Here is a 21,502-nt window from a genome sequence, read left to right on the forward strand (position 1 = left end):
GAAATCACTTGTAGTGACCTGCAATAAGCATGAATCAACACTTTGGAGGTTTAGTTCACTTCGGATAAGCATCCCTGGCCTGGGTTAACAAAACACAGCCAATGTAATCTTTGTTTCCTTTTGGGCTGGAAACTTTGTGTGATCTTGCTGATCTTACTTACCGATCCTGTTTGGATGTTAAAATACTGCAAAAATAACTTGCGTTTTCTGATGTTTTATGTGCCTATCTGGACTCAGGAAGAGCAGAAGGACATAGAAATGAGAAGAAAGCATTCAGAGGAGTTTTATGGACTGGTGTTTAGTGGGAGACGTTTAATAGGTGTCATTGGTGAATAAAGCAGTTACTGGAGGAAACAAGGGAGGTATTCAGTAACTCTCCCCATTCACAGGATGGACTCACACACTTGCCATTGAGGTTCTAGCTCCCTCCAGACACTCCTCAGCTGCATGAGAGCTGGATGAGTACCAAGGAAAAGATGTGGGTGATAATCAGGCTTGAGTAGCTGATCTGCCCTTAGGCAGGGAGCTTCCATAATTTGTATCTTGCTCTTAGAGTGAAGGAGGGAGCCTCGTTTGTGCTTTGTTCTGAGGAACAATGGTAGTCAACCTATGAGTTGGCTGAGAGCACCACCAATGATTTCAATAGTGAAGAATATTTCTTCGGTTCATGAATTTTTTTCCTTCTGCTTGTTTAATTTATCTTTGGTATCTGTAATAGTAATAACAATAACTTAAAATATGATTTCTTTGTAGACATGAATACTTACAGAATTATCTGGAATGTCAGCTCAGATAACAAGCTATGAACTAACAAACAAAAGTACTGTCAAGGAAAGCCTCATCTTTCCAAGAGATATAGTAATAAGGGAAAAAACGAGGTGGAAAAATGCCATGACACTGGCTAGCTTAAGATATCTCTGCTCACTGTCTGGCTGGGCAGTTGTGATAGTAGCGCCTTAAGACTGTGTAAGAGTAGAGATATTACAGCAAATTATGCAAATAAAATAAAACAATAGAATATGTCTAGGAGTACTTGTGTATTAAGCATAATGTAGCTACCATAAAACTATGATTGTTGTACATTGATAGCACTGGGGAAATGTGCTGCAGCCAGACCAGTGGATTCCTGTCTCCTTGACAGCACTGATAAGAATGGACTTGGCTGAAAATATCTTGATTTTTGTCTTGCATAAATTCTTCACATAAAAACTTTTGAACAAAATGAACAAACAAATATTCTCTCAAATACTTTTTGATAAGACAGAAAGCTACATAAGTTTTCACAGTTTCTTCTTCTTAAAATAGCAACAAGAACAATTAAAATGGAAACTTTAGTTTTGTTCCAAGGGCACAGTTGCCGTGAAGATAAAGGGAGGTTTTGTTGTTTTGGTTTTTTTTTTTTTAATTATAGCCTACCTATCTTGGGCACACCTATTAATAATGGTGGATTTTTTTTTCTGGAAAATGAGATTCATGAATATATTAGGCAGACTTTGAAAAAAAAAAGTGATCTAAACCTAAACAAAAAACTGGAAAATCACATGAAGTAATTAAAGAAGAAATTACTAACTTTCACAGAGCTGGCTGTAATTTCTATTAGGAGACTAATAAGTGAAAACAGAAATCTCCAACAAAAATTGCCCTTTTTTCAACTGGTTCAAAAATCTGAACTATAGCATATGGGCCATAGTTTAGATACAAAAAGAATACACTCTTTTCCATTATAAAAGGGTGCCTGGTGAGCACATTACCAGTTTTAAAATTAATGACATAAAGGCAATGGTAAATACCACAGGAAAAAGAGTCTCATATCCCAAGGGTTAACCCTACAATGTTTCCGACAGCCTTCCTTTGGAACAAGGCTGATCTCAAAAAGGAACTTTCAGATCTAGCATTAAAATGAGGTGCCAGGAAAAAAACAAACCCTTTGGGTCTTTTAATGATTTTTACTTTGTTTTCCTTTTTCAACAGATACGGCAGAATCCTCATCTACCTGCTCTCCTGTCTCGGGGTTGGGATATGTGGTATCATAGTGGCATTTGCACCAAACTTTACTGTATTTTTGATCTTCCGTTTTCTCCAAGGTGTGTTTGGCAAGGGAACCTGGATGACATGTTACGTGATCGGTGAGAGCTGTTATCTTCTTTCTTTTCTGGTTAGAAATGAGGGATTTTTGAAGGACAGGAGACTGGTTACATCTGCTCTTGACAATGTTTTTACTTGGGAATAAAGCACTGGCCCTGGTATCAACAGACAATGAATAACCCAAGTCCATCCTAGTTATTGCATTTATCCTCCAAGACAAGGTACCTTCCTACAAATTGTAACTTGACATCATGTATGGTCTGGGCTCACGCCTGAACTGGATGTTTTGTGAAGGAGTTATTGGCCTTTGTCCAGACCATGCTAGGGACCTCTCCAGCACCTAAACAGTAGTGTTTTCTAACCTGGCAGTGTGTGCTAATTTCAGAGGTGGCCTCAGAAAATGGCAGCAAGGGCAAACTCTTTCTGATATTCAGCACTGATATAGGATGAAAATGAGCATCAGTGTACACGCCTGCCTGACATTATAGGATCCCATGGAGAAGCGTGAGGAACAAGTAATGCATGAGGGTAGACTAAGAAGAGTGACGTGTCCTTTAGAACATTCAGGCTCTCTTTTCATATGCATCACTGTGATACTCAAATATGCTTGTGAGCATTTTGCCACAGGCAATGCAGTAGCAATGAAACACTTTCTCACAATGTTATCTAAGAACTTTTACGGTTGTCTGTTCTATGAGCTCTAATGGAGAGGAACATAAATAATAAAGAGGGGAAAGAGTGGTATCTGTATATATGAATATTATCTTACTACATAGAAGATGACCAAGAGGATCAAATTCTACAGAGCAAGCCCTAGATAAACCAGATATACAAACAAGGACAGAGTTAATTTTGACAGAGTCCGGACATCTTCAGCAGATGCTCAGTGGAGTTTACTCACTGGAAGGACATCCACTTGGATGGTTGCTTCATTCTTTAGCTGAGAGGATTTGCTTAGTGCCAGGCTGGACACCACGGTCCACATCAGGTTGTTATTTCCTGAAAAGGGAAAAGGGAAAGGAAGCTTTTCTATAAATAGTATCAAAACATCAGGGATCCAGATTCTTTGATAGGTTATAGTCACAGCCCAACAATGAAGCTCCTCACATAGCCAGTTGCTTTTCATGAGAAAAGGGCATTGTTGTGGCATCTTGAAAGACTGCCAGGTTCAGAAAGGGAAACTCCTTTCTAGAGCATGAAATAACATGACATTGAGGAAAGCATCCTGCTAGAGATGAAACATTAAATTAACATCAAATTTACCTAAAAAAATTAAAAATCAGCCATTCAGTAATCTACTGTGATAATCCAAACCACTGTGATAACATCACTGCAAAAATTTGTACCCTCACTGTAATCTGTGAGGCCTGTGACAACTATTTTAAGCTCCTAGTCAAATTATTTTAACTCCTAGTAGAGTAAGAGTAGAATTGCAACCAGACATAAACAGTTCAAGTAAGTCCTGGGAACACTATGGTGATATACGCACAAACATACCTGCTTAGCCCACTCAGCATCAGAAGCTCAGGAGCATCTAAGTTTTTTGAGCAAAATTGTACTGCTGAGCAGCTCAGGTCCAAGATCCAGTGAAAGGGCCAGAAGCTACTTTTCCCCTTGCTTCCAAGCACATGGCCTAACTTCAGACTAAGATCTTATCCTAAAATTTTGGTAGCAAACTGATTTACAATATGCCATGGCTTCCTTAAAATGTCCGAGTTTTAACAGAAAGGAACATTTTGCAATGTTCAGATCAGATTACCTGACTTTACAGAAAGATTCATCCTGAGGGACAGCACATAACCACAGCCCTAAGAAAGGTGCTCAATTCTTAGAGAAAGTGATTCCATCTAAATCTCTTCAGGAATGTACTCTTGTGTCCCAGGATCACCCAACCTAGCACCTTTAAAGAGGCATATACAGATGATTGGTTTGATTGCACCAGGAGTACAGTTGCCGTTACTACATCTCCCGAGCTACTGATCTGTGCTTCAGAACTACAATAAGCTGCCACAAGAACCCAGCTCTTCCTGGGCCAGTGCTGAGCACCTACCTTCAGGCAATATTGTTGGTCCTGAGCCATGCAGATGTGATGAATAGTCAACAAAAACAGTAATGATGTCATATCTCTCTGCATTGCTAGCTGAAACAAATCCCTGTTGCTTATAAAATTGTGTCTCTTTTAGTAAAAATAATAAATAAATAAAAGAGAGTGATTTCTGTGTATTATAAACCAAGGTAAAACCCTCCGCTCTTACTCTGAAGGCTAAGTAGTGATGGTTGTTTTGAAACAAACAAGACATACTTCTTCATGCATTGCTCATCTCAACTATGGATCTCATGTCCATGAGATATTGCCTGAAATATGGGCTTACATGGGTTTCAGAACCGTCTAGACAAATTCACAATATAAAATATCCAATTTCCAACAAAGACTATGGTTGTTCTAGTAATTAAAACAAACTGTGGACCATACCTTACCCATCAGAGCAACCAGCATGGTATGGCTAAACTCTTTATCCCACAGACGCCTTGTCCATATTACCTGCTGGAAGCAGCCCCTGTCTGGAGGACCCTGTGGTCTGGGGCATGGGCCAAAACTGTGCCAGGGTAAGTGCTAACAATTTACCACTAAGCACGATCATGACACAGTCTCAAACCCCTGCTGTGGCCCTATTTAATTCATTAATTCACATGCAGTCAGAAAACCCTCTATCTGAAGAGCAGTGGGTGAATTGAGGAAGTGTCATCCATGCTTGCCCTGGAAAGCTTCAGTGACACACTTAGACTGCTGGAGGTAAGATGCTGGGGTAGACAGACTTGTGACCTGATATGGTACTATCCTTGGTTATGTTCCACCACTAATATTTTTCTTTCAAGCTAGGTTTGGTTTTGTGTTGTTTATTTTGACATTCTCTCTGCTCAGTGACAGAGATTGTTGGTTCTGACCAGCGGATTGTTGGGATCGTGATTCAGATATTCTTCACCCTGGGCATTATGATTCTCCCTGGAATTGCGTACTTGGTTCCCACCTGGCAGGGGATCCAGCTGGCCATTTCACTGCCCAACTTCCTCTTCCTGCTCTACTACTGGTAACATTGCAGTCATTGCCTTGTCATTTTTGCTGTTTGAGCACCTTGAGACTGCTGCTGTGGTCCCAAGTTTCCAGTGGGCAAGATGTTGTATGTTAAGAAGAAGATACTTGCATGTTGTTCATTTTGATAGTTTTAAGTCTTTTTAGCGAACAAACATACATTACTTGCCTTTTTCTGCCCAGGGTTTGCCTGTTTTGTCAGTCACAGCTGGCCCTTCACACAACCCGGTTCTGCTCCTGCTTAGCTCAGAGGTGGCTGTTTACCTGGTTAACTTGACCAAAGTTTGCTTTTCCTGTCAGCTATGGGACCTCACCTTTACCTCTAATTACGTACTTAGTTCAAGCCTGAACTTGCTTTACATGCCACACGTGTTGGGAGGTACAGCTAATGAGAGAGCGAAGCACTATGCTGTGCTGAACACCCATCCCAATGAAGTGTAGCTATCGCATGGGCTGGATCCAAAGAAACAAAACCACATAACCTCCTCCTGCACATTGTTTCTGTAAACATGGCCTGTTGTAAAGTTAAAAATTGTGAATCTTCTTCACTCCAGACTAGCAGAAGCTGAAACACCAATCAGTTGTAGCACTTCGCATTCAGTTTATAAAGTAGGTGTACCTTTGAGTGTGTGTGTTTATCTTACAACGACTCAGCTATCAGTTTCCTGATCTGCTGGTACTTGGTTTACGTGTGTTTAGTACCAACACCCATCGTTCCTTACTGTTCTACAGGCACCTTTTTTTGATTGTTGGTTATCATACTTTTGACATGCATTGTGCAAATGTAATAGGTATATTATTTTGCAGATTTGCAGAGTAATGATAGTTTTTAGAAGAAGATTCTTCTTTCTTGCCCACAAGCATCAGATATTTTACAGGAGACTGACTGGAAAAGCAGTCCCCAAAAGAGTTTCTGTATCCCAAAGACTGAAAAATCAGTGTATTGTGCATTAACACAGGCAAAAGGCAAAGGACTTTGGTTTTCTTATGATGTTATAGGGCAAAACCCCCTATTTATGACTTCTGTGTTCTTACAGGATGGTTCCTGAATCCCCACGTTGGCTCCTGACACGAAGAAAGGGAGAGAAGGCATTAAAAATCATGCACAACATTGCAAAACACAACGGGAAATATCTCTCACCACATTACTCAGAGGTACTCTCATCTGTCTGAGCTAGAGGTCTTTTTCTAAACTTTCTTTATCTTTTGAAGGTTCTGTTATATTAAAATGCATTCTCCTCATGTGATGGGCAACACTCTCAAAATGGCATACCAGAACAAGATTGTCAGTTCCATACCTACTTTGTTACTTGCAAGAGAATAAAAGTGACCTGGATGGAAAGACAATGGCTGAAAAAAGAATTTTGAAAAACAATGAATCAGAACTCTAACACTTTTAAACTTGGGAGAAATATCAGAAACTAGCCTGAGGACCAATGATGTTGCACAGCAGCTACCATTTAGCTCACCCAGTGAGTGTAGACAGCAGGATCCACTTCTCCAACTCCTTTGCTAAAACTTCTTTTTACAACTCAAGGTGAATATGATGCAGAAATTTGGAATTTAAGTATAAATTTGTTTCCTTTGCAACAGGGGGAAGGTATGCCCCAAAGTTCAAAACAGGGGAAGCACTACCTGAGATCACTATTTACAAAATAGGACTATATATATTAGAATTCCTGTCCTTTGTCAAGTGGTCTTGATGGAACTGAGAGGATTTATGCATTTAAAACTATACAGCCATGTCATTGCAGTGTTTGCCTTGTTCTTGCTGAGTAGCATTGCATGGCTCTTAGACCATTTTTATGAAGTTGGCAACAGATGTGGGCAAGGTATCTGATTTGTAATAAACCAGGTCTGGAGCCTAAATGCTAGCTATAGTAAAGTTAGTAATCTTTATTTGACCTGAGGAAAACACCTGCAAATTGTTAGCATACCGCAGCCCAGAGGTGGCATATAGAATACAGTACAAGTATTTCAGAAAGAAATTGGGATATTCTTATTGAAAATAAATTACCTACATAAAATATCTATCAGTATACAGTAGTATCCTTTACACCTACATATATGCATATGCATATACTTTATTTTTATCCGCATACGAATTTATCGTGTGATTTTTAATTAAATTTTCACTGACACTAAAAGTAAATACTTCGTGATGACAGTGTTCAGAGGAGACTGATGTGTGCCATCCTGTCAGGAAGGGGCATCATGATATGTCTGCTTTATAATAGGCAGCTGGCAACCTGTGTTCCCACAGTTTGGTATCTTACCTAGATCTTTCTCATTGCTCTTCTTTAGCAAGGTAGAATCAGATAATTTAGCCCTGCCTATCCAAAGAAGTGGAGTTGCTTCACCAAAATCCCAGAATATAATTTTGGACTAAACCCAAGCAGTAATTATTGGCACTTTTCTGAAATAAAATCATAGAATCATAGAATCACCAGGTTGGAAGAGACCCACTGGATCATCGAGTCCAATCATTCCTATCAAACACTAAACCATGTCCCTTAGCACCTCGTCCACCTGTGCCTTAAACACCTCCAGGGAAGGTGACTCAACCACCTCCCTGGGCAGCCTCTGCCAGTGCCCAATGACCCTTTCTGTGAAAATTTTTTTCCTAATGTCCAGCCTAAACCTCCCCTGGTGGAGCTTGAGGCCATTCCCTCTTGTCCTGTCCCCTGTCACCTGGGAGAAGAGGCCAGCACCCTCCTCTCTACAACCTCCTTTAAGGTAGTTGTAGAGAGCAATGAGGTCTCCCCTCAGCCTCCTCTTCTCCAGGCTAAACAACCCCAGCTCTCTCAGCCGCTCCTCATAAGGCCTGTTCTCCAGCCCCTTCATCAGCTTTGTTGCTCTTCTCTGGACTCGCTCCAGAGCCTCAACATCCTTCTTGTGGTGAGGGGCCCAGAACTGAACACAGTATTCGAGGAGCAGTCTCACCAGTGCCGAGTACAGGGGCAAAATAACCTCCCTGGACCTGCTGGTCACACCAGGTAGCTGTTCTCAAATCTGTAGAATTTTACTTACTTGGTGAGAAAGAGGCTTTTTATATCGTTTGGCCAGCCTAAGCAGCTCTGCTTTTCAAGACCATTCCTACTATAAATACAGGGCTTGCATGAAGTGCACACAAGAATAGGTGTGTAGCAACAGAAGAAATATAGAAATGTCCAGTTGAATTATACCAACATTCCATTATCTTTCCACTTCATTATGTGTATCTTAATTGCAATAATGACAGTCGTGGAAATTTAAGATTCACACAACAGGTTTCATAGAGAAGCTGGACCCTTAGCCTATAATATGCCTCTTAGGTTATATGACTACGGACTCTGTAAAGTCAAAACTAGACCTGTTGAGAGAGATGAGTCTGCTGAAACATACATTTCCACAGCCAGCTGCTTTATTCATAAGCAATTTGTTCAAGTCCCACAACATTGCTATAATGGTATTTCCGTGAATGTTAGAGAGCTCAGGGAGGCATATAAGAATTAATGACTGTGAGAATGTTTTGTCAAGTGAAAAAGTTCTATATAACTTCCTTGACCAAGGAACAGGATACACCAGATGAGACTGTTGTATGTTAGTAAAGCAACATGATGGAAGGAGTCTTGATGAGCTCTAACAAGCTGGGCCAGCAATTAGAGAATGATTTTTCTGATGGAAGTCAAGACATCTCTGTGATACCAGCCAAGGTTATCACCCTCAGATTTCCCAGAATGCAGAATGAGCTTTGCTAGTCACAATGGAGTAGCATCTTACACAAGTGGAGGACTGTAGCCTGAAACAGGTGGGAAAGAAACGGACTGCAAATACTAATGAGATAGAAGAGTGTAACTCCATTTATTGTCCTTGGTTGTGGCATATACGCTAGTGAGATTCCTTCATCCTGGGCAGCATTACCCAGTGGTAACGTCTCAGTGTGACCTGAGACATGTAGTAGAAAGGTTGTGAACGCCACATTCAGCCCTGCATTCCTACATCCACTTCCTCTCTCTAAACATCAATATTTTCAAAGCATCACATCAGAATGGTGATATGTATTTTTGCTTGCTTTTTGTTTTAAGTTGTATCTAACTTTTTTTTTCAGAACTGTCCCTGCTTATGACCCTAAGCCACTCACAACTGCAGCAGATTAACCTCCACACACTCAGATTCTTGCTGGATCTGTTCCTGGAACCTTTTTAATAGACAATGTCTGCCACTCTTGGTGCTGTGCCCAGAGGAGAGAGCATCTCCAGGAAGTGCATTAGTCATGGATCAAGTGTATTTCTCACATTAACTCAGATCAGGATTCATTTTCACAAAGCAACTTCAGAATTTCAGGCAAAGTCTTGCAGGTGTTAAGGGACAGGAATAAGAGAGAGGAATTATCCATCAATGCACTTTGGCTAAGATTTTCAAATAAGTATGTAAAAATTCCATTGGTGTTGTCACTTACATGGGCCTGGATCTAGCAGCATTGCGTTTTTAGTGGCATGCAGAAAACAGAGATGGCCATTGTGTGAAAACAGATAAACATTTGCTTCATTTGCTGTCAGTTGTGACACTGGTGCAATTCAGCTCTGTCCAGAACTCATCAAATTAATTGTAGATTATAAACTCTTCTTTTTTTCCAATTGCTTGTAATTATTCTAGCATGTTTTTTTTTCTCAAGCTAATTTTTTTTATTCTTGGTCTCTGTCCAAAAGTAGAATGAACTGCAACAGCCGAGGAAGAGTTGCTTCTTGAGACAGCTGTGGACCAACCCCCCTCTCTCTTTATATTTATTTCTGCTATACAGACATATGTAGACACATATATTTCTAGTACAGATTAACTTACATACATATGTATTATAGACACGCACAGATGTACTGTTTGCTCAGAATTAAGTATGTGCAGAAATGTATGTCTATGTTATGAGAAATCTTTAAAAATTATTGTAGGAAAATTGATACGTAATTTGATGGGACATAAAAATACTAGGGAAGCTGGTTGTAAAACTTCCTCCAGAATTTTCAGATATTGGATCTTTGGAAACATGGGCCCATTGAATCCCTGACTGCACTGATGTGAATAGCAAAGATATCCTTGATTTCAAAGAACAAAAAAAAGGACTTTTGTTTCCTCCACTTTACACTGTGATTTCTTCCTTCATCCATGAAACAATCACTTAGCTATACTTGGGGTTATTATGACTTTATTAAGACATAAAAATATACGGTAGCAGCCCTTCTGAATTTATCTTTAGTCCTTTGCAAAACTAAACTCATGTTTGTACAAAGTCATAACTGATGGTTGGCAGCCTACTCCTATAAACACAGACATGGTGCCTTTATAACCAAAGTATGAGAGAGTACAAGAGCAGTGCAGAAACCCAGCAATGTCTACCTGCCCCACAAAGGGTTCTGGCATGAAGCAGAAATGACAGTGCTTTGATGAAATCTGCTGGCCCTGATTATAGAAGAAAATCAAGAAGGAATAGAAAGCAAGTTCAAACAAACATGGGATTTCTCTGTCCACTTATAGAGATTTTTGTCATTCAGTTATGAAAAAGTCATACGTAAATACATCCAGCCTAATCTCACTGAAAAAAAATACCTGTGCTGTCTTATGTTGTGAAAAACAGAGGGTGAAAACCGTGCACAGCCCTGGCTGAGTTGATGAGATCCTAGGGCAATGCCTTTAGCTTTAGAATGTTCTCATCATGGATCTGCATGTCCTCATGTGCTTCTCCATCCTTTCACCCATGTCTCCACACGAGATGGAATCATTTCCTTGGGTTCCTGGGCCTGCAGTGGCACTGGGTGCTGTGGTTGTAGGGAGGGTTTACTCTTCTATTTGCTCTTAGGCTTCCTCTCAGGAGAGGGGCAATAACTGGGAGTCAAAGCAGCCAGGCTGCCTGAAATCCTTTTCAAAATGGTGTAGCAGGTTGAACCCCAAGTTTCCCTCAGCTGCTTTCAGAGCTGATGGCAATCCCAGCCACGGCTGCCATTTCTTGGGCAGTCTCGGGTTTTTTTTCCCTGCCTAAACCATCTTTGCCTTCTCTTCTTTGTCTTTCTCACCTGAACATACAAACAAAAGAGCTGCCACCAGGCTTGGACATCACAGTAAAAACTGCTGCCCACAGTTAAAAATGGCCTCCATAAATGCACCTAATCTCTTTCTGATCCTGAAAATATTCTGGCTCCACAATACTTTATGGCAATGACTACAATGTGTAAACACAGGCTGAGTGAAATCCTGCCCTTTTCTGTTATTGTTAAACACTCTAACTAGTGATTTCATTGATTGTCTTGTTGTGGTTGTATTGGAGGAAGCTGTGAACAGATTTACAATACTTTGTATGTAGTATGAGCACCATTAATTCATACTTCACAGGATTTTTTTTCCTTGGGTAAAAGCCATGTTCAGTATAGTGCTTATGTATTTTAAGACCCTCTGAATTTCACCAGTTGAATGTTTTGTAGCACCCAAGTACTTTCACAGATTTGCTTTTTCTCTCCTTCCTTTTTTCTTCCTGCTATCCAGCTGAGCCACCAGCCAGTTCCCAAGCCCGTTGATTGCTGCTTATCCCCTTTTTCCCTGTTTCCCATAGCGCATTGCTTTGCTCTTCCTTCCATGGTCTCCTTCTCTCTGTCACCTCTGGCAGAAGGCAACTCTGCTCCCAGTGACTGTTTACTGCCTCCCAAGAAATCCCAGGTCAACCACTCAGTTTATAATGAATAAATAATTTTTCCACTCTCAAGTTAAGATGGGAGGATTCTTTTCCCTGATTTTTGCACTCTCATCATTAAGGAAAGCCCACAGCTGTGTCCAGATATGAGCTGTTTCCCTTATTGGTGCACTGCTCTGGAGTTCTAAAAGCAGAAAGCTGACCTGTCAGCACATTCACTCGCTGGACTGGAACATTGCTGAGCACCATGTTTACATAGAAACTTTACCCCAGTTCCTGCTGGACCCCCAACAGCTGATTCTACTGCTTACTTTTCTCCTCAGATCACTGTTAACAATGAGGAGGTCAGCAACCCCTCCTTTCTTGACCTGGTGAGAACTCCTCGGATGAGGAGATACACGCTCATCCTGATGTATGCCTGGTGAGTATCCATGTCAGTTCAGCTTGTTACCAGAGTGTGGGGGTCTTGAAAAAAAATCACCCTTGTGATTTTTATGGTCTTTCCTGCTGTTTGTAGTCATTTATTTGCTTCTCAACTCTTTTTCCCCTTTGCTGTTTAGGTTCGCAAGTGCTCTGATCTACCAAGGGCTTGTTATGCGTCTAGGAATTGTTGGAGGAAACCTCTACCTAGACTTTTTCATATCAGGAGCTGTGGAGCTGCCCGCCGCTCTCTTAATTTTAGTGACAATTGATCGCATTGGCCGGCGCCTTCCCTTTGGAATAAGCAGCATTGTGGCAGGAATTGCATGCTTCATTACTGCCTTCTTGCCAGAAGGTAATTCCTCTCCCAAAGTCAGGCTCTTTAGGTTAATTACTTCTCTCTAATGCTCCTTAAACAATGACAGCCTCACAAAACTGTACATAAAAGTAAAAAGTATCTGATGACGTGAGCAGCATTGCAGTCATGGAACAACCTTCCTTGCTTATAGATCGTTCAGGAATATGTAATGGTCATATCTTTGATGGGTGGTGAGCAACAGCTGGGTGTAGGCTTAGAAAAACTGTGTATAAAGGCTATGTACTGGTTTTGAAGGCAAATGCAAGGGAAGAGGGCAAATACATTCCCTGACTTGGAAGACACTCAATGCTGTAAGAAATCATTGATTTAGCTGAGGCAGCTTGATTGTCTTCTCATTTCTAAATAAAATTATGCAAACCACAACACAATGTAGGGGCTGTGGCACACAATATGGAGCTTGTAGTCCTGACCTCACCCTCTCAGGGATCTGGACAATGTTAAGGGACTATAGGAAAGGTATGGCTTTTGATTAAGTCATTCTTATCTGGTTTCAAGGACAACTAAAAAGTCTGATATTGCACACAGGCTTCCCAGCACTCCTATCTTTTATTTAAATTGTTTTCCCTCCTCTGTATTTTTCTTTATCCCTGGAAAATCATTTGGAGGTGCTCGGAAGCGTGTGTTACCACGTCAGCATGCTTTGCCCTAGCACACATGGAGACTAGCACTGAAAGGGCATTAAAGAGGCTTACTCTTCCCCAGGAAATGTTCTTGTCGAAGTAAGGGACAGTACTGGACAGCCTCAGAGGTTTTAGTTCTTGAAGTTTTATTGTGGGGCCATCGTTTTCCTAGAGAAGAGCTATAAGAATCCACTTCGAGAGTATGATGTCCTCATGAAAACAGGTTTGTGGTGAGAGCAAAATTAAATTCTTCAAAGAGGTGTGTTGGTTCACCTCCATCTCATTTAAGCTCTGTTTAAAGGGATTCCTACAAAAGAACTTAAAATTAATACCATACACTTGAGGATCTTCGCTGCCTTAGTAGAAGTAGAAACAACAGGAGAGGGAAATGGAGAGGGAAGACCAACAGTCTGTTCTGGTGCTGCCGTGGTGGCTGTGTGATTGTGCCCTGGGAAATCCCTGTTGTAATTTGTTTGTATTTATCGGTTTGACCACTGAAGCCCGTGAGTACTAACTCTGCAGTGCTGGCAGATTTTCCCCAGCTCCCCACTGCTGTGTGCCTCTCAGAAGCGCCACCACATATCAAGCAGATACCAGCAGCCCCTGCTCCTGTGGCAGTGAGACAATGGCAATTCAGGCACAAAGGGCTTAGTCACCATGTCACCTGCTGATTTTTCTGGCATCGTTCTCTACCTGTTAAAAAAGTACAAAGATTCTGCTAGAACAGCAGGGACTGGGGACTTTTTGTCACGTGGAGCTAGGGCTGTTGCAGGATGAGGAAACAAAGAGTGACCCTGTGGAATCACTCCTGCAGGACTTCTGCTTCCAGCATATTCATGTAGTTTGGGGCCCACCATGTGCTAAGCACGGTGCAACAGGTCTGGGATAAGAACAGGAGCATTGTATGGGGCGGGTATGCTTAAGTGAGGGGCCCCCAGTGGCCTGGGGCCAGCAGGATGCTGCTACCATCCTGCTCTCAGGAGTGGTGAAGTGCTGAGGGGACCTTGTCCAGGTGAGGAGATAAGATTCTGGAGATTAGATACTCAAAGATAGGACACCTGAAGTCCAAGTCCTGCTTTCAAGAAAGGTTTGTTTATACAGATGGGAAAAGCTACAGTGCAACTTGTGACTGCTAGTTCATGCTGGGCTTCTCGCACAGTTTGAGTTCCCTGGAAGAGGGAGGAGGCACACAGACGTCACCCTTACCTTGTGGGTCTGATGGACTGAAGGGGTGCCAAAGAGACAACACAGATTTGTTTTGTTCTTTCCAGACTTTGCTTTTCTTACAAGTATTTGAAAACAGAACTTTTCAGGGCAAAGGCAGTGTCTCACAACATCAGATGAAATTTGATGGGGGTTTGTTTGGTTGTTTTGGAAGGGAAATAACCCCAAGCGTCTCATTTTTTGGTTTAGAGTAAGCCGAAATGTTTTCTCATTCTTCCTATTGACGTTTTGAGAAAATACAATCACTGCCAGAGCCCTCTCCAGTGGCAGAGCTCCCTTTCATGCCAGGTTCAGGCTTGTTGTTTCACTTGCCTCGCCATCTATCTGGTTGTTGTTAGACCATACAGGCGACTGTGCTCTCCCAAGATCATTGCAGAAGTGCTTATGATACTCCTCCAGAGGCCACTGGCTCTCCAGAGAGGGCAGTCAAAGTGCTGAGAGATTGTACATGGTGAGATGGGATGGCTCTGCCCGGTAATGTGGATGCGACCATTGCACCTTCTGCCATTAGGGCAGCATAAGGCCCTTGAGCCAGTCATGCCATGTACAAAGGCAAGGACCAGGGAAGGGAAGGGGGAGGATGGCCAGGAGTAGCCTTATTAGGAGAATTTCTAATGTGCAATGGCTAGGCAAATGATGAATTGTAGTTGACCTACTCTAAGGAGAGTTACCTTACCTTTGCTGCAGATACAGATGCACTTTTGGATGTTGCTTCTTTGTGGTCAGAAGGCTTCGAACAGTGACTCAATGGTGTTTCTTACAGCATAACATCCCTGTATAAAGAAATGTTCATTTCCAGAGCACAATTTGGGCATGGTCATTGAAGCTTTTACATTCATTCCCCCACCAATAGTTTTATGCCCTACCAGAATCTTGAATCAAATGACTGGAAGTGATTTCTGGCTCCTCAAAGCAGCCTCACATGACATTGGAAAGCAATCAACGTCAGTATAGATTGATAACTACAGAAGTGGTTTTTCAGTCTGATTTGCCACTGATCTAATGTTCACGTGACATAGCTTCTGCTGATAGATCCTGGGACTTTCAAAAATGCTTTGCTGGAGCAGCAAAGCATGCTTCACCTGGGTTTCTTTTTGAATGAACAGATATCCCATGGCTCAAAACGACAGTTGCCACAATAGGAAGACTGGGCATCACGATGGCTTTCGAAATTGTTTATCTTGTGAACACTGAACTGTACCCTACAACGCTGAGGTATGTTGAATGCTCCCAGCAATCTTTCAGCTTTTCCTTCCGCTTTTTCCCATTCTCCATTTCACCACTTTTTTGTAAAACTCGTCTTTCTCCAGAGTTTTCTAACTAAACAGCCATTACTTAAAGTTATTGGCATATTCTGACTGGATAATTTTAGAGCTAAGTCTATGTTCCGTTCCTCAAACTGCTGGTTCATCTGTTTAGTAGCACCTCTCATATATCTGGAACTATTTTTCTTTTGCAGAAACTTTGGTGTTTCTCTGTGCTCGAGTTTGTGTGACCTAGGTGGGATCATTGCCCCATTCCTGCTTTTCCGATTAGCAGCCATTTGGTTGGAGCTACCTCTAATTATTTTCAGTAAGATTTGATTTAAAATGTACTTTTGATTTAAATATACTTCTCCTAAAAGAGTTTTTCATTGTTGATGAACTATTTCAGATCAGCTGTCTATCTGAATGCTCTTTCCCAAGGATGAAATTTTATTCTGAATCACATAACTTATTTTGTTCATGGATACACAAAGTGAGTATTTCAGGAAAATCTCAATGGTCTCAAGGAACACAGAATCATCTGCATGACAGAGCCCTTGGAACAAAGGCATATATATCAAATATATATGAAATACTATCCTGGTTCCAGTACAGCTTGTATACACTTCCCCATGTGCACTTATCTCAGATTTTTAACTTCTAAGATTTCCCTTGAAGGCAATTGAGGGTGCAAATGAACCACTAGCCCTCAAGTTTTTTGCAATGTGCTAAATTAATGCAGCATAGAATCAAAGAATGAGAGAATGATAGAATAGTTTGCATCGGAAGGAACTCTTCTAGTCCATCTGGTCCACCCCCTCTGCAATTATCAGGGACATCACCAACTAGAACAGTTTGCTCAGAGTCCTGTTCAATACGACCTTGAATGTTTCCAGGGAGGGGGCTTCTTCCGCTACTCTGGAAAACCTGTTCCAGTGTTTCACCACCCTCCTAGTAAAATATTTCTGCCTTCTATCTACTCTGAATCTAACCTCTATTAGTTTAAAACCATTACCCCTTGTCCTATCACAACAGGCCCTGCTAAAAGGTTTGTCCCCATACTTCTCATGGGCCCCCTTTAGTACTAAGAGTATTTGATAAAGGTGTTTGATAAAAGTAGGGTAATCAGTGTAACGGCTGCTGCACTGTAAAAATCTCAATCTAAATAAAATTTCCTCAGTGGATAAACCATGAAAATAAGGAAAGTATTTCTTCAATGTCCATTGTAGGTATTCTCGCAGTTATCTGTGGGCTCCTAGTATTGCTTCTACCAGAGACAAAGGGAATCTCCTTACCAGAGACAGTTGAAGATGTGGAACAGCTTTCAAGGTATGATATGTATTTTCTTACATTTACTTTGATGAGGTTTCCTGAGGGTGTTCTTCTCCAACCTTGTCATCTGTCATAAATGACTGATATTTTCCAAGTGTCAAAGTAAATTCCCTGGTAAGGTTGATGTTATGGGTATATGAACTTTTCAATACCCGTAAGGCAGGTTGTTAAAAAAATGTGGAAGTAGAATCTCTATTTTTCTCATAGAGGTACAAAGTTGTCTTGTACACCTCTAGAAGCAGAAAGTAATGGTGTGCAGGAGAGATACTGCAAAGGATAGCCTGCAATTCTCTCCTCAAGAAAACCAGCCGTTACTTCAATCAAAGCATTTTATGAGGAAAGGCCCTTGATCATGGGAGCATTTCCATGCGCTACTTGTGAAGCCATTGTGAAGTCACTTACAAGATGAATTTATAGCTGAAGAGTTACAGGTCCAGCTTTCCCACTCCTGGCACACGGCAAGCCAGACTCTTCATTGTACTGCAGATGTACAGGGAACATTTGCAACTCGGCTTGCTTGGCAGTCAATTTCTTAAGGAGCTAGTGCTCTACATGAACATTTTAAACACTGGGTTTAGATATTACATCAACAACTTTTGCCTACTTCAATGTACAAACTAAAGAAAGAGGAAATTTTCCATACAGAAGGTAAATGTTTCACTGCTACAACTTGGACTACATTTTTTCCTGTTTCTTTCACCCTTATGCCCCTCTTCTCTTCTGTTTCTTTAGTGATTTTGGTAAATGTGTCAAGAAACAGAAACACCGAGATGCCAGCTCTTATATTTGACCTTTGAAGGAAAGCAGCAAGCAAAGAACAGTGTTCCCATGCTGGTAAATTGTTCTCCACCTGCACTACTTCAAAATTTACTGCAGAGAATGGTTTAAACTCCATGTTCTTCTTCTAAGCTTAAGGAAGTTTAAAACAAGCAGAACATTTTTCTATAATGTGGAATAAATTAATTTTTTCAGAATATGCTGTTTGCAGGAAGGAAAGTGCTGTTTGCACTCTATGGTTCTTGGTAGAGAACAAAGCAGCTTAAAAAAGATGCAGTATCCAGCTCAGTGAGCTTTTATTTATTTCTTTATGTATTTGAGCCATTTGTTTATTTCTATTGTTAGCATATATCTTTGGGTCTGGAGGGTTGGAAATGGTACTGCTTGTTTAAGATTTGGATGGCTTTGGGGAAGAGAGGATGAATATTTCTATCCATTCTTCTTTGTCCCCTGAGAATGTGGAAAACAGAAGATCTGGTGGCTTGGTAATGATGATGCTGATCAGGGCAGTCCTCTCTTTGATCAGGAGAGATGGGAATCACAGTCATACATCAGGACACCTGGTCTGCTCCTCTCCCCTGGAGAGCCTTTGCCACAAAAGTTCTGCTCCCTCCCCATTCAAGGGCTTTCTGAAATGTGTCAGCAGTCCTTCTCCGCTCCTTCCCAGGGCTTTATGTAGTTGGCACATCCTACACAGGGCATTAGCTCTGCAGGTCATTTTGTCCTCCTGCCCATTGGTGCCTCCCCAGTCCCAGCTGGGATTCATGTGTCAACCCACTGTCCTGTCCCCTGGCCAAGGACCCCCGTGTTTCCTGAGGGAAGGACTTCCGTTGGCTCTCCCTTGCTGGGTGCTTTTCTAACCCTCTCTTTGAAGATCTGATCTTTTATCTTCTAATACATGCTTTCTGCCATTACTAAATCTTCCTCCTCCCCCTCTCCTAGCCCCTCCCCCCCTTAAAAGCCATTCCTCCTCATCCTGTCACTCCATGACCTTGTAAAAAGTGCCTCCTCATCTTTCTTGTACACCCCCTTCAGGTACTGGAAGGCCCCTATATGGTCTTCCTGAAGTCTTCTCTTCTCTAGGCTGAACAACCCCAACTCCCTCAGCCTGTCCCTCCCTCAGCCTGGAGCAAAGGTGCTCCAGCCCTCTGATCATCTTTGTGACCCTCCTCTGGATCAGTTCCAACAGTTTAAAATCCTTATTATGTTATGGATTCCAGAACTGGACACAATACTCCAGGTGGGGTCTCACAAGAGCGGAATAGAGGGGTAGAATCACATCCCTTGACCTGCTGGCCACGCTTCTTTTGTTGCAATCCAGGATAAGGTTGGCCTTCTGGGCTCTGAGCACACATTGCTGGCTCATGTTGAGCTTCTCAGCAACTAGCACCCCCAAGTCCTTCTCTACAGGGCAGCTCTCAATCACATCATCCTCCATCCTGTATTGATACCATAGATTGCCCCAACCCAAGTGTAGAACCTTGCACTTAGCCTTGTTGAATCTCACGAGATTCACACAGGCCCACTTCTCCAGCCTGTCCAGGTCCCTCTGGATGACTTCCCATACTTCTGGTGTGACAACTGCACCACTGAGCTTGGTGTCATCTGCAAACTTGCTGAGGGTGCACTTGATCTCACTGTATATATCATTGATGAAGATGTTAAACAGCACTGGTCTCTGAGGGACACCACTTGTCACGGATCTCCATCTGGACATTAGACCATTGACCACTACTCTCTGAATTGGATTGTCCAACCAATTCCTTATCCACTGAACAGTCCACCTATCAAATCCATATCTCTCCAATTTAGAGAGAAGGATGTTGTGGGGGTCCATGTCAAAGGCTTTACGGAAGTCTAGATAGATTACATCCATTGCATTTCCTGTGCCCACTGATGTTGTCACCTCATCATAGAGAACCACTAGGTTGGTCAGGCAGGACTTGCCCTTGGTGAAGCCATGCTGGCTGTCTCAAATTACCTTCCTGTCTTCCATGAGATGTAGCATGTCTTCTAGGAGGATCTGTTCCATAATCTTCCCAGGCACCAGCCCTTGGCTCGGTACAGTGGCTGTGGTGTTACACTGTTGTGAGTGAGAGATGACAGATGAGGTGGTAGAAACAGAGGGGGAGCTTCAGTGAGGGAGTTTCCTGGGGGGAACCTGCTGCGATCATGCACACCACCAGACTGGCTGCTTGTATAAGAAGAGTTATTATAAATTCATGTGTACCTCAAACCACTTCATACATTGAATCTTACAGGGAAGTCCTACAAGCTTCTCAGGTGGCAAAGCAGTATTCTCCTAAACTGCATGGGCTGGTCCTAAAAGGGCTGTCAACATCCACTTCAGTAAGAGGCACCACTTCAAGAGGGGCCAAACATTTCCAGCTTTAGTTGTCTTGCGTGTGTTATATTTCAGAGTCTCAGCAAGAGATGTGATGTGCTTAGCAGACAAAAGATCACGTTAGTGCTGCCAAAGATATGTGTTCACCATGAATGCAGAAACCCAGGAGCCTGGGTTCCTGCTTGCAAAGAGATTCCCCAGACCAACAAATCAGTGAATGTGCTGTTTGGTCTAAATGTGCCTCTGTCACCAAATTTGCCTTTTTTCTTCATCTAGTCTGTGTCACTGGTTAGTGGTAGGTGGCAATTTTTATTGCCATTTACACTCTCATAGAAGGAAAAGATTGCAATTCACACATTTTAAGAGGTTATGAGGCAGGACTTCTGCTGTTACTTAGGTGTGCCTGGGCATTTCTGGTGGACTTGGCCATGACAGCAGTGGTGGATTTGTCTGCTTGCAAGCCAGGTATTAACCATGCCTGCAACAGTTCATGTTTGAGGAGCTTTACAAATCAAAGACCCAACCGCAATACAGAATTTCTGTTGTTGGGATGTACTGTGTGGATTTCTTGGCTGACTTAGTGATCCAGATTAATAGGCACGGAAAATATGCAGAAGGGTATTTGTGCTCAGTGAATCCCCCTAACCAGAGAGGTGGGTGGGGAATGTTCCTGCCTAGCAAGGCAATACCCCGAGATCATTGCTTCTTCCACAGACTCCCAAGTGTAGAAGACTTAAAAACCACCCTGCCATCTAACTCTGTTTTATAGCTCTTGTCTCCCTTTTAACCTGTGGGAGAAAAAAACAACTGCCAGGATGCAACCCATCCCTTTGTATGTACATGTATACAAAAAATAGAAAGTCAATCTAAATTAAATAACTTGCAGCTTGGCATGCTTGGAAGTGGACCTATGCACTGAAGAAAATGGGCTAGACAAATCCCAGCCCAGGAAGTAGCTGTGTTACTTTAAGGACACTCAGCACACCCTGGGGATGTAGGAAGGATGCCATGAAGAGCTGAGGTCCCCAGATGCCTGGGGGGTGCTCCCGGGCTAACATGCAAGGGGTGCAAGATAGGAGCCGTGGTTCGTAGTTGGCAAGTGTTTATCAGCAAGCACGAAGCAAACTTCCCTTGCAAAGCATTTTTAAAGGTCTAAATTTTCACTTCCTATAACCAAAAGCATATGTACATAATTTTCTTTTAGAGGATAAAAATGTACATATAATGGTTATATCATGACAAAAAGTTACATAGTGAAACAAATAGGTACTATGGACAACAAAATTTTATAATATGTTAAATGCATCATCATTACTTGCTGTAATGAT

The 21,502-nt window shown here is 41.9% G+C and overlaps 1 protein-coding gene across 2 annotated transcripts in view; it reads left to right on the forward strand.

Annotated features, from left to right (window-relative positions):
- Nucleotides 1-21,488, forward strand: part of SLC22A3 (solute carrier family 22 member 3) — a 35,868-nt gene extending 14,380 nt beyond the window's left edge. Inside the window, exons 3-12 of one of the 2 annotated variants that reach the window (XM_069852196.1) lie at nucleotides 1,972-2,126; nucleotides 5,009-5,174; nucleotides 6,214-6,331; nucleotides 12,158-12,255; nucleotides 12,395-12,609; nucleotides 15,584-15,692; nucleotides 15,937-16,049; nucleotides 16,951-17,050; nucleotides 17,786-17,887; nucleotides 20,250-21,488. In XM_069852196.1, the coding sequence (XP_069708297.1) occupies nucleotides 1,972-2,126; nucleotides 5,009-5,174; nucleotides 6,214-6,331; nucleotides 12,158-12,255; nucleotides 12,395-12,609; nucleotides 15,584-15,692; nucleotides 15,937-16,049; nucleotides 16,951-17,050; nucleotides 17,786-17,843 (1,132 nt within the window). In that variant the 3' untranslated portion in view covers nucleotides 17,844-17,887; nucleotides 20,250-21,488. Of the gene's footprint in view, nucleotides 1-1,971; nucleotides 2,127-5,008; nucleotides 5,175-6,213; nucleotides 6,332-12,157; nucleotides 12,256-12,394; nucleotides 12,610-15,583; nucleotides 15,693-15,936; nucleotides 16,050-16,950; nucleotides 17,051-17,785; nucleotides 18,742-20,249 lie in introns of those variants that run through there. The other variant, XM_069852195.1, reaches the window with a different exon arrangement.
- Nucleotides 21,489-21,502: the final 14 nt, after the last annotated feature.

The sequence above is a fragment of the Phaenicophaeus curvirostris genome, chromosome 2 (assembly GCF_032191515.1).
Source record: "Phaenicophaeus curvirostris isolate KB17595 chromosome 2, BPBGC_Pcur_1.0, whole genome shotgun sequence".
In the NCBI taxonomy this organism is placed as follows: Eukaryota; Metazoa; Chordata; class Aves; order Cuculiformes; family Cuculidae; genus Phaenicophaeus; species Phaenicophaeus curvirostris.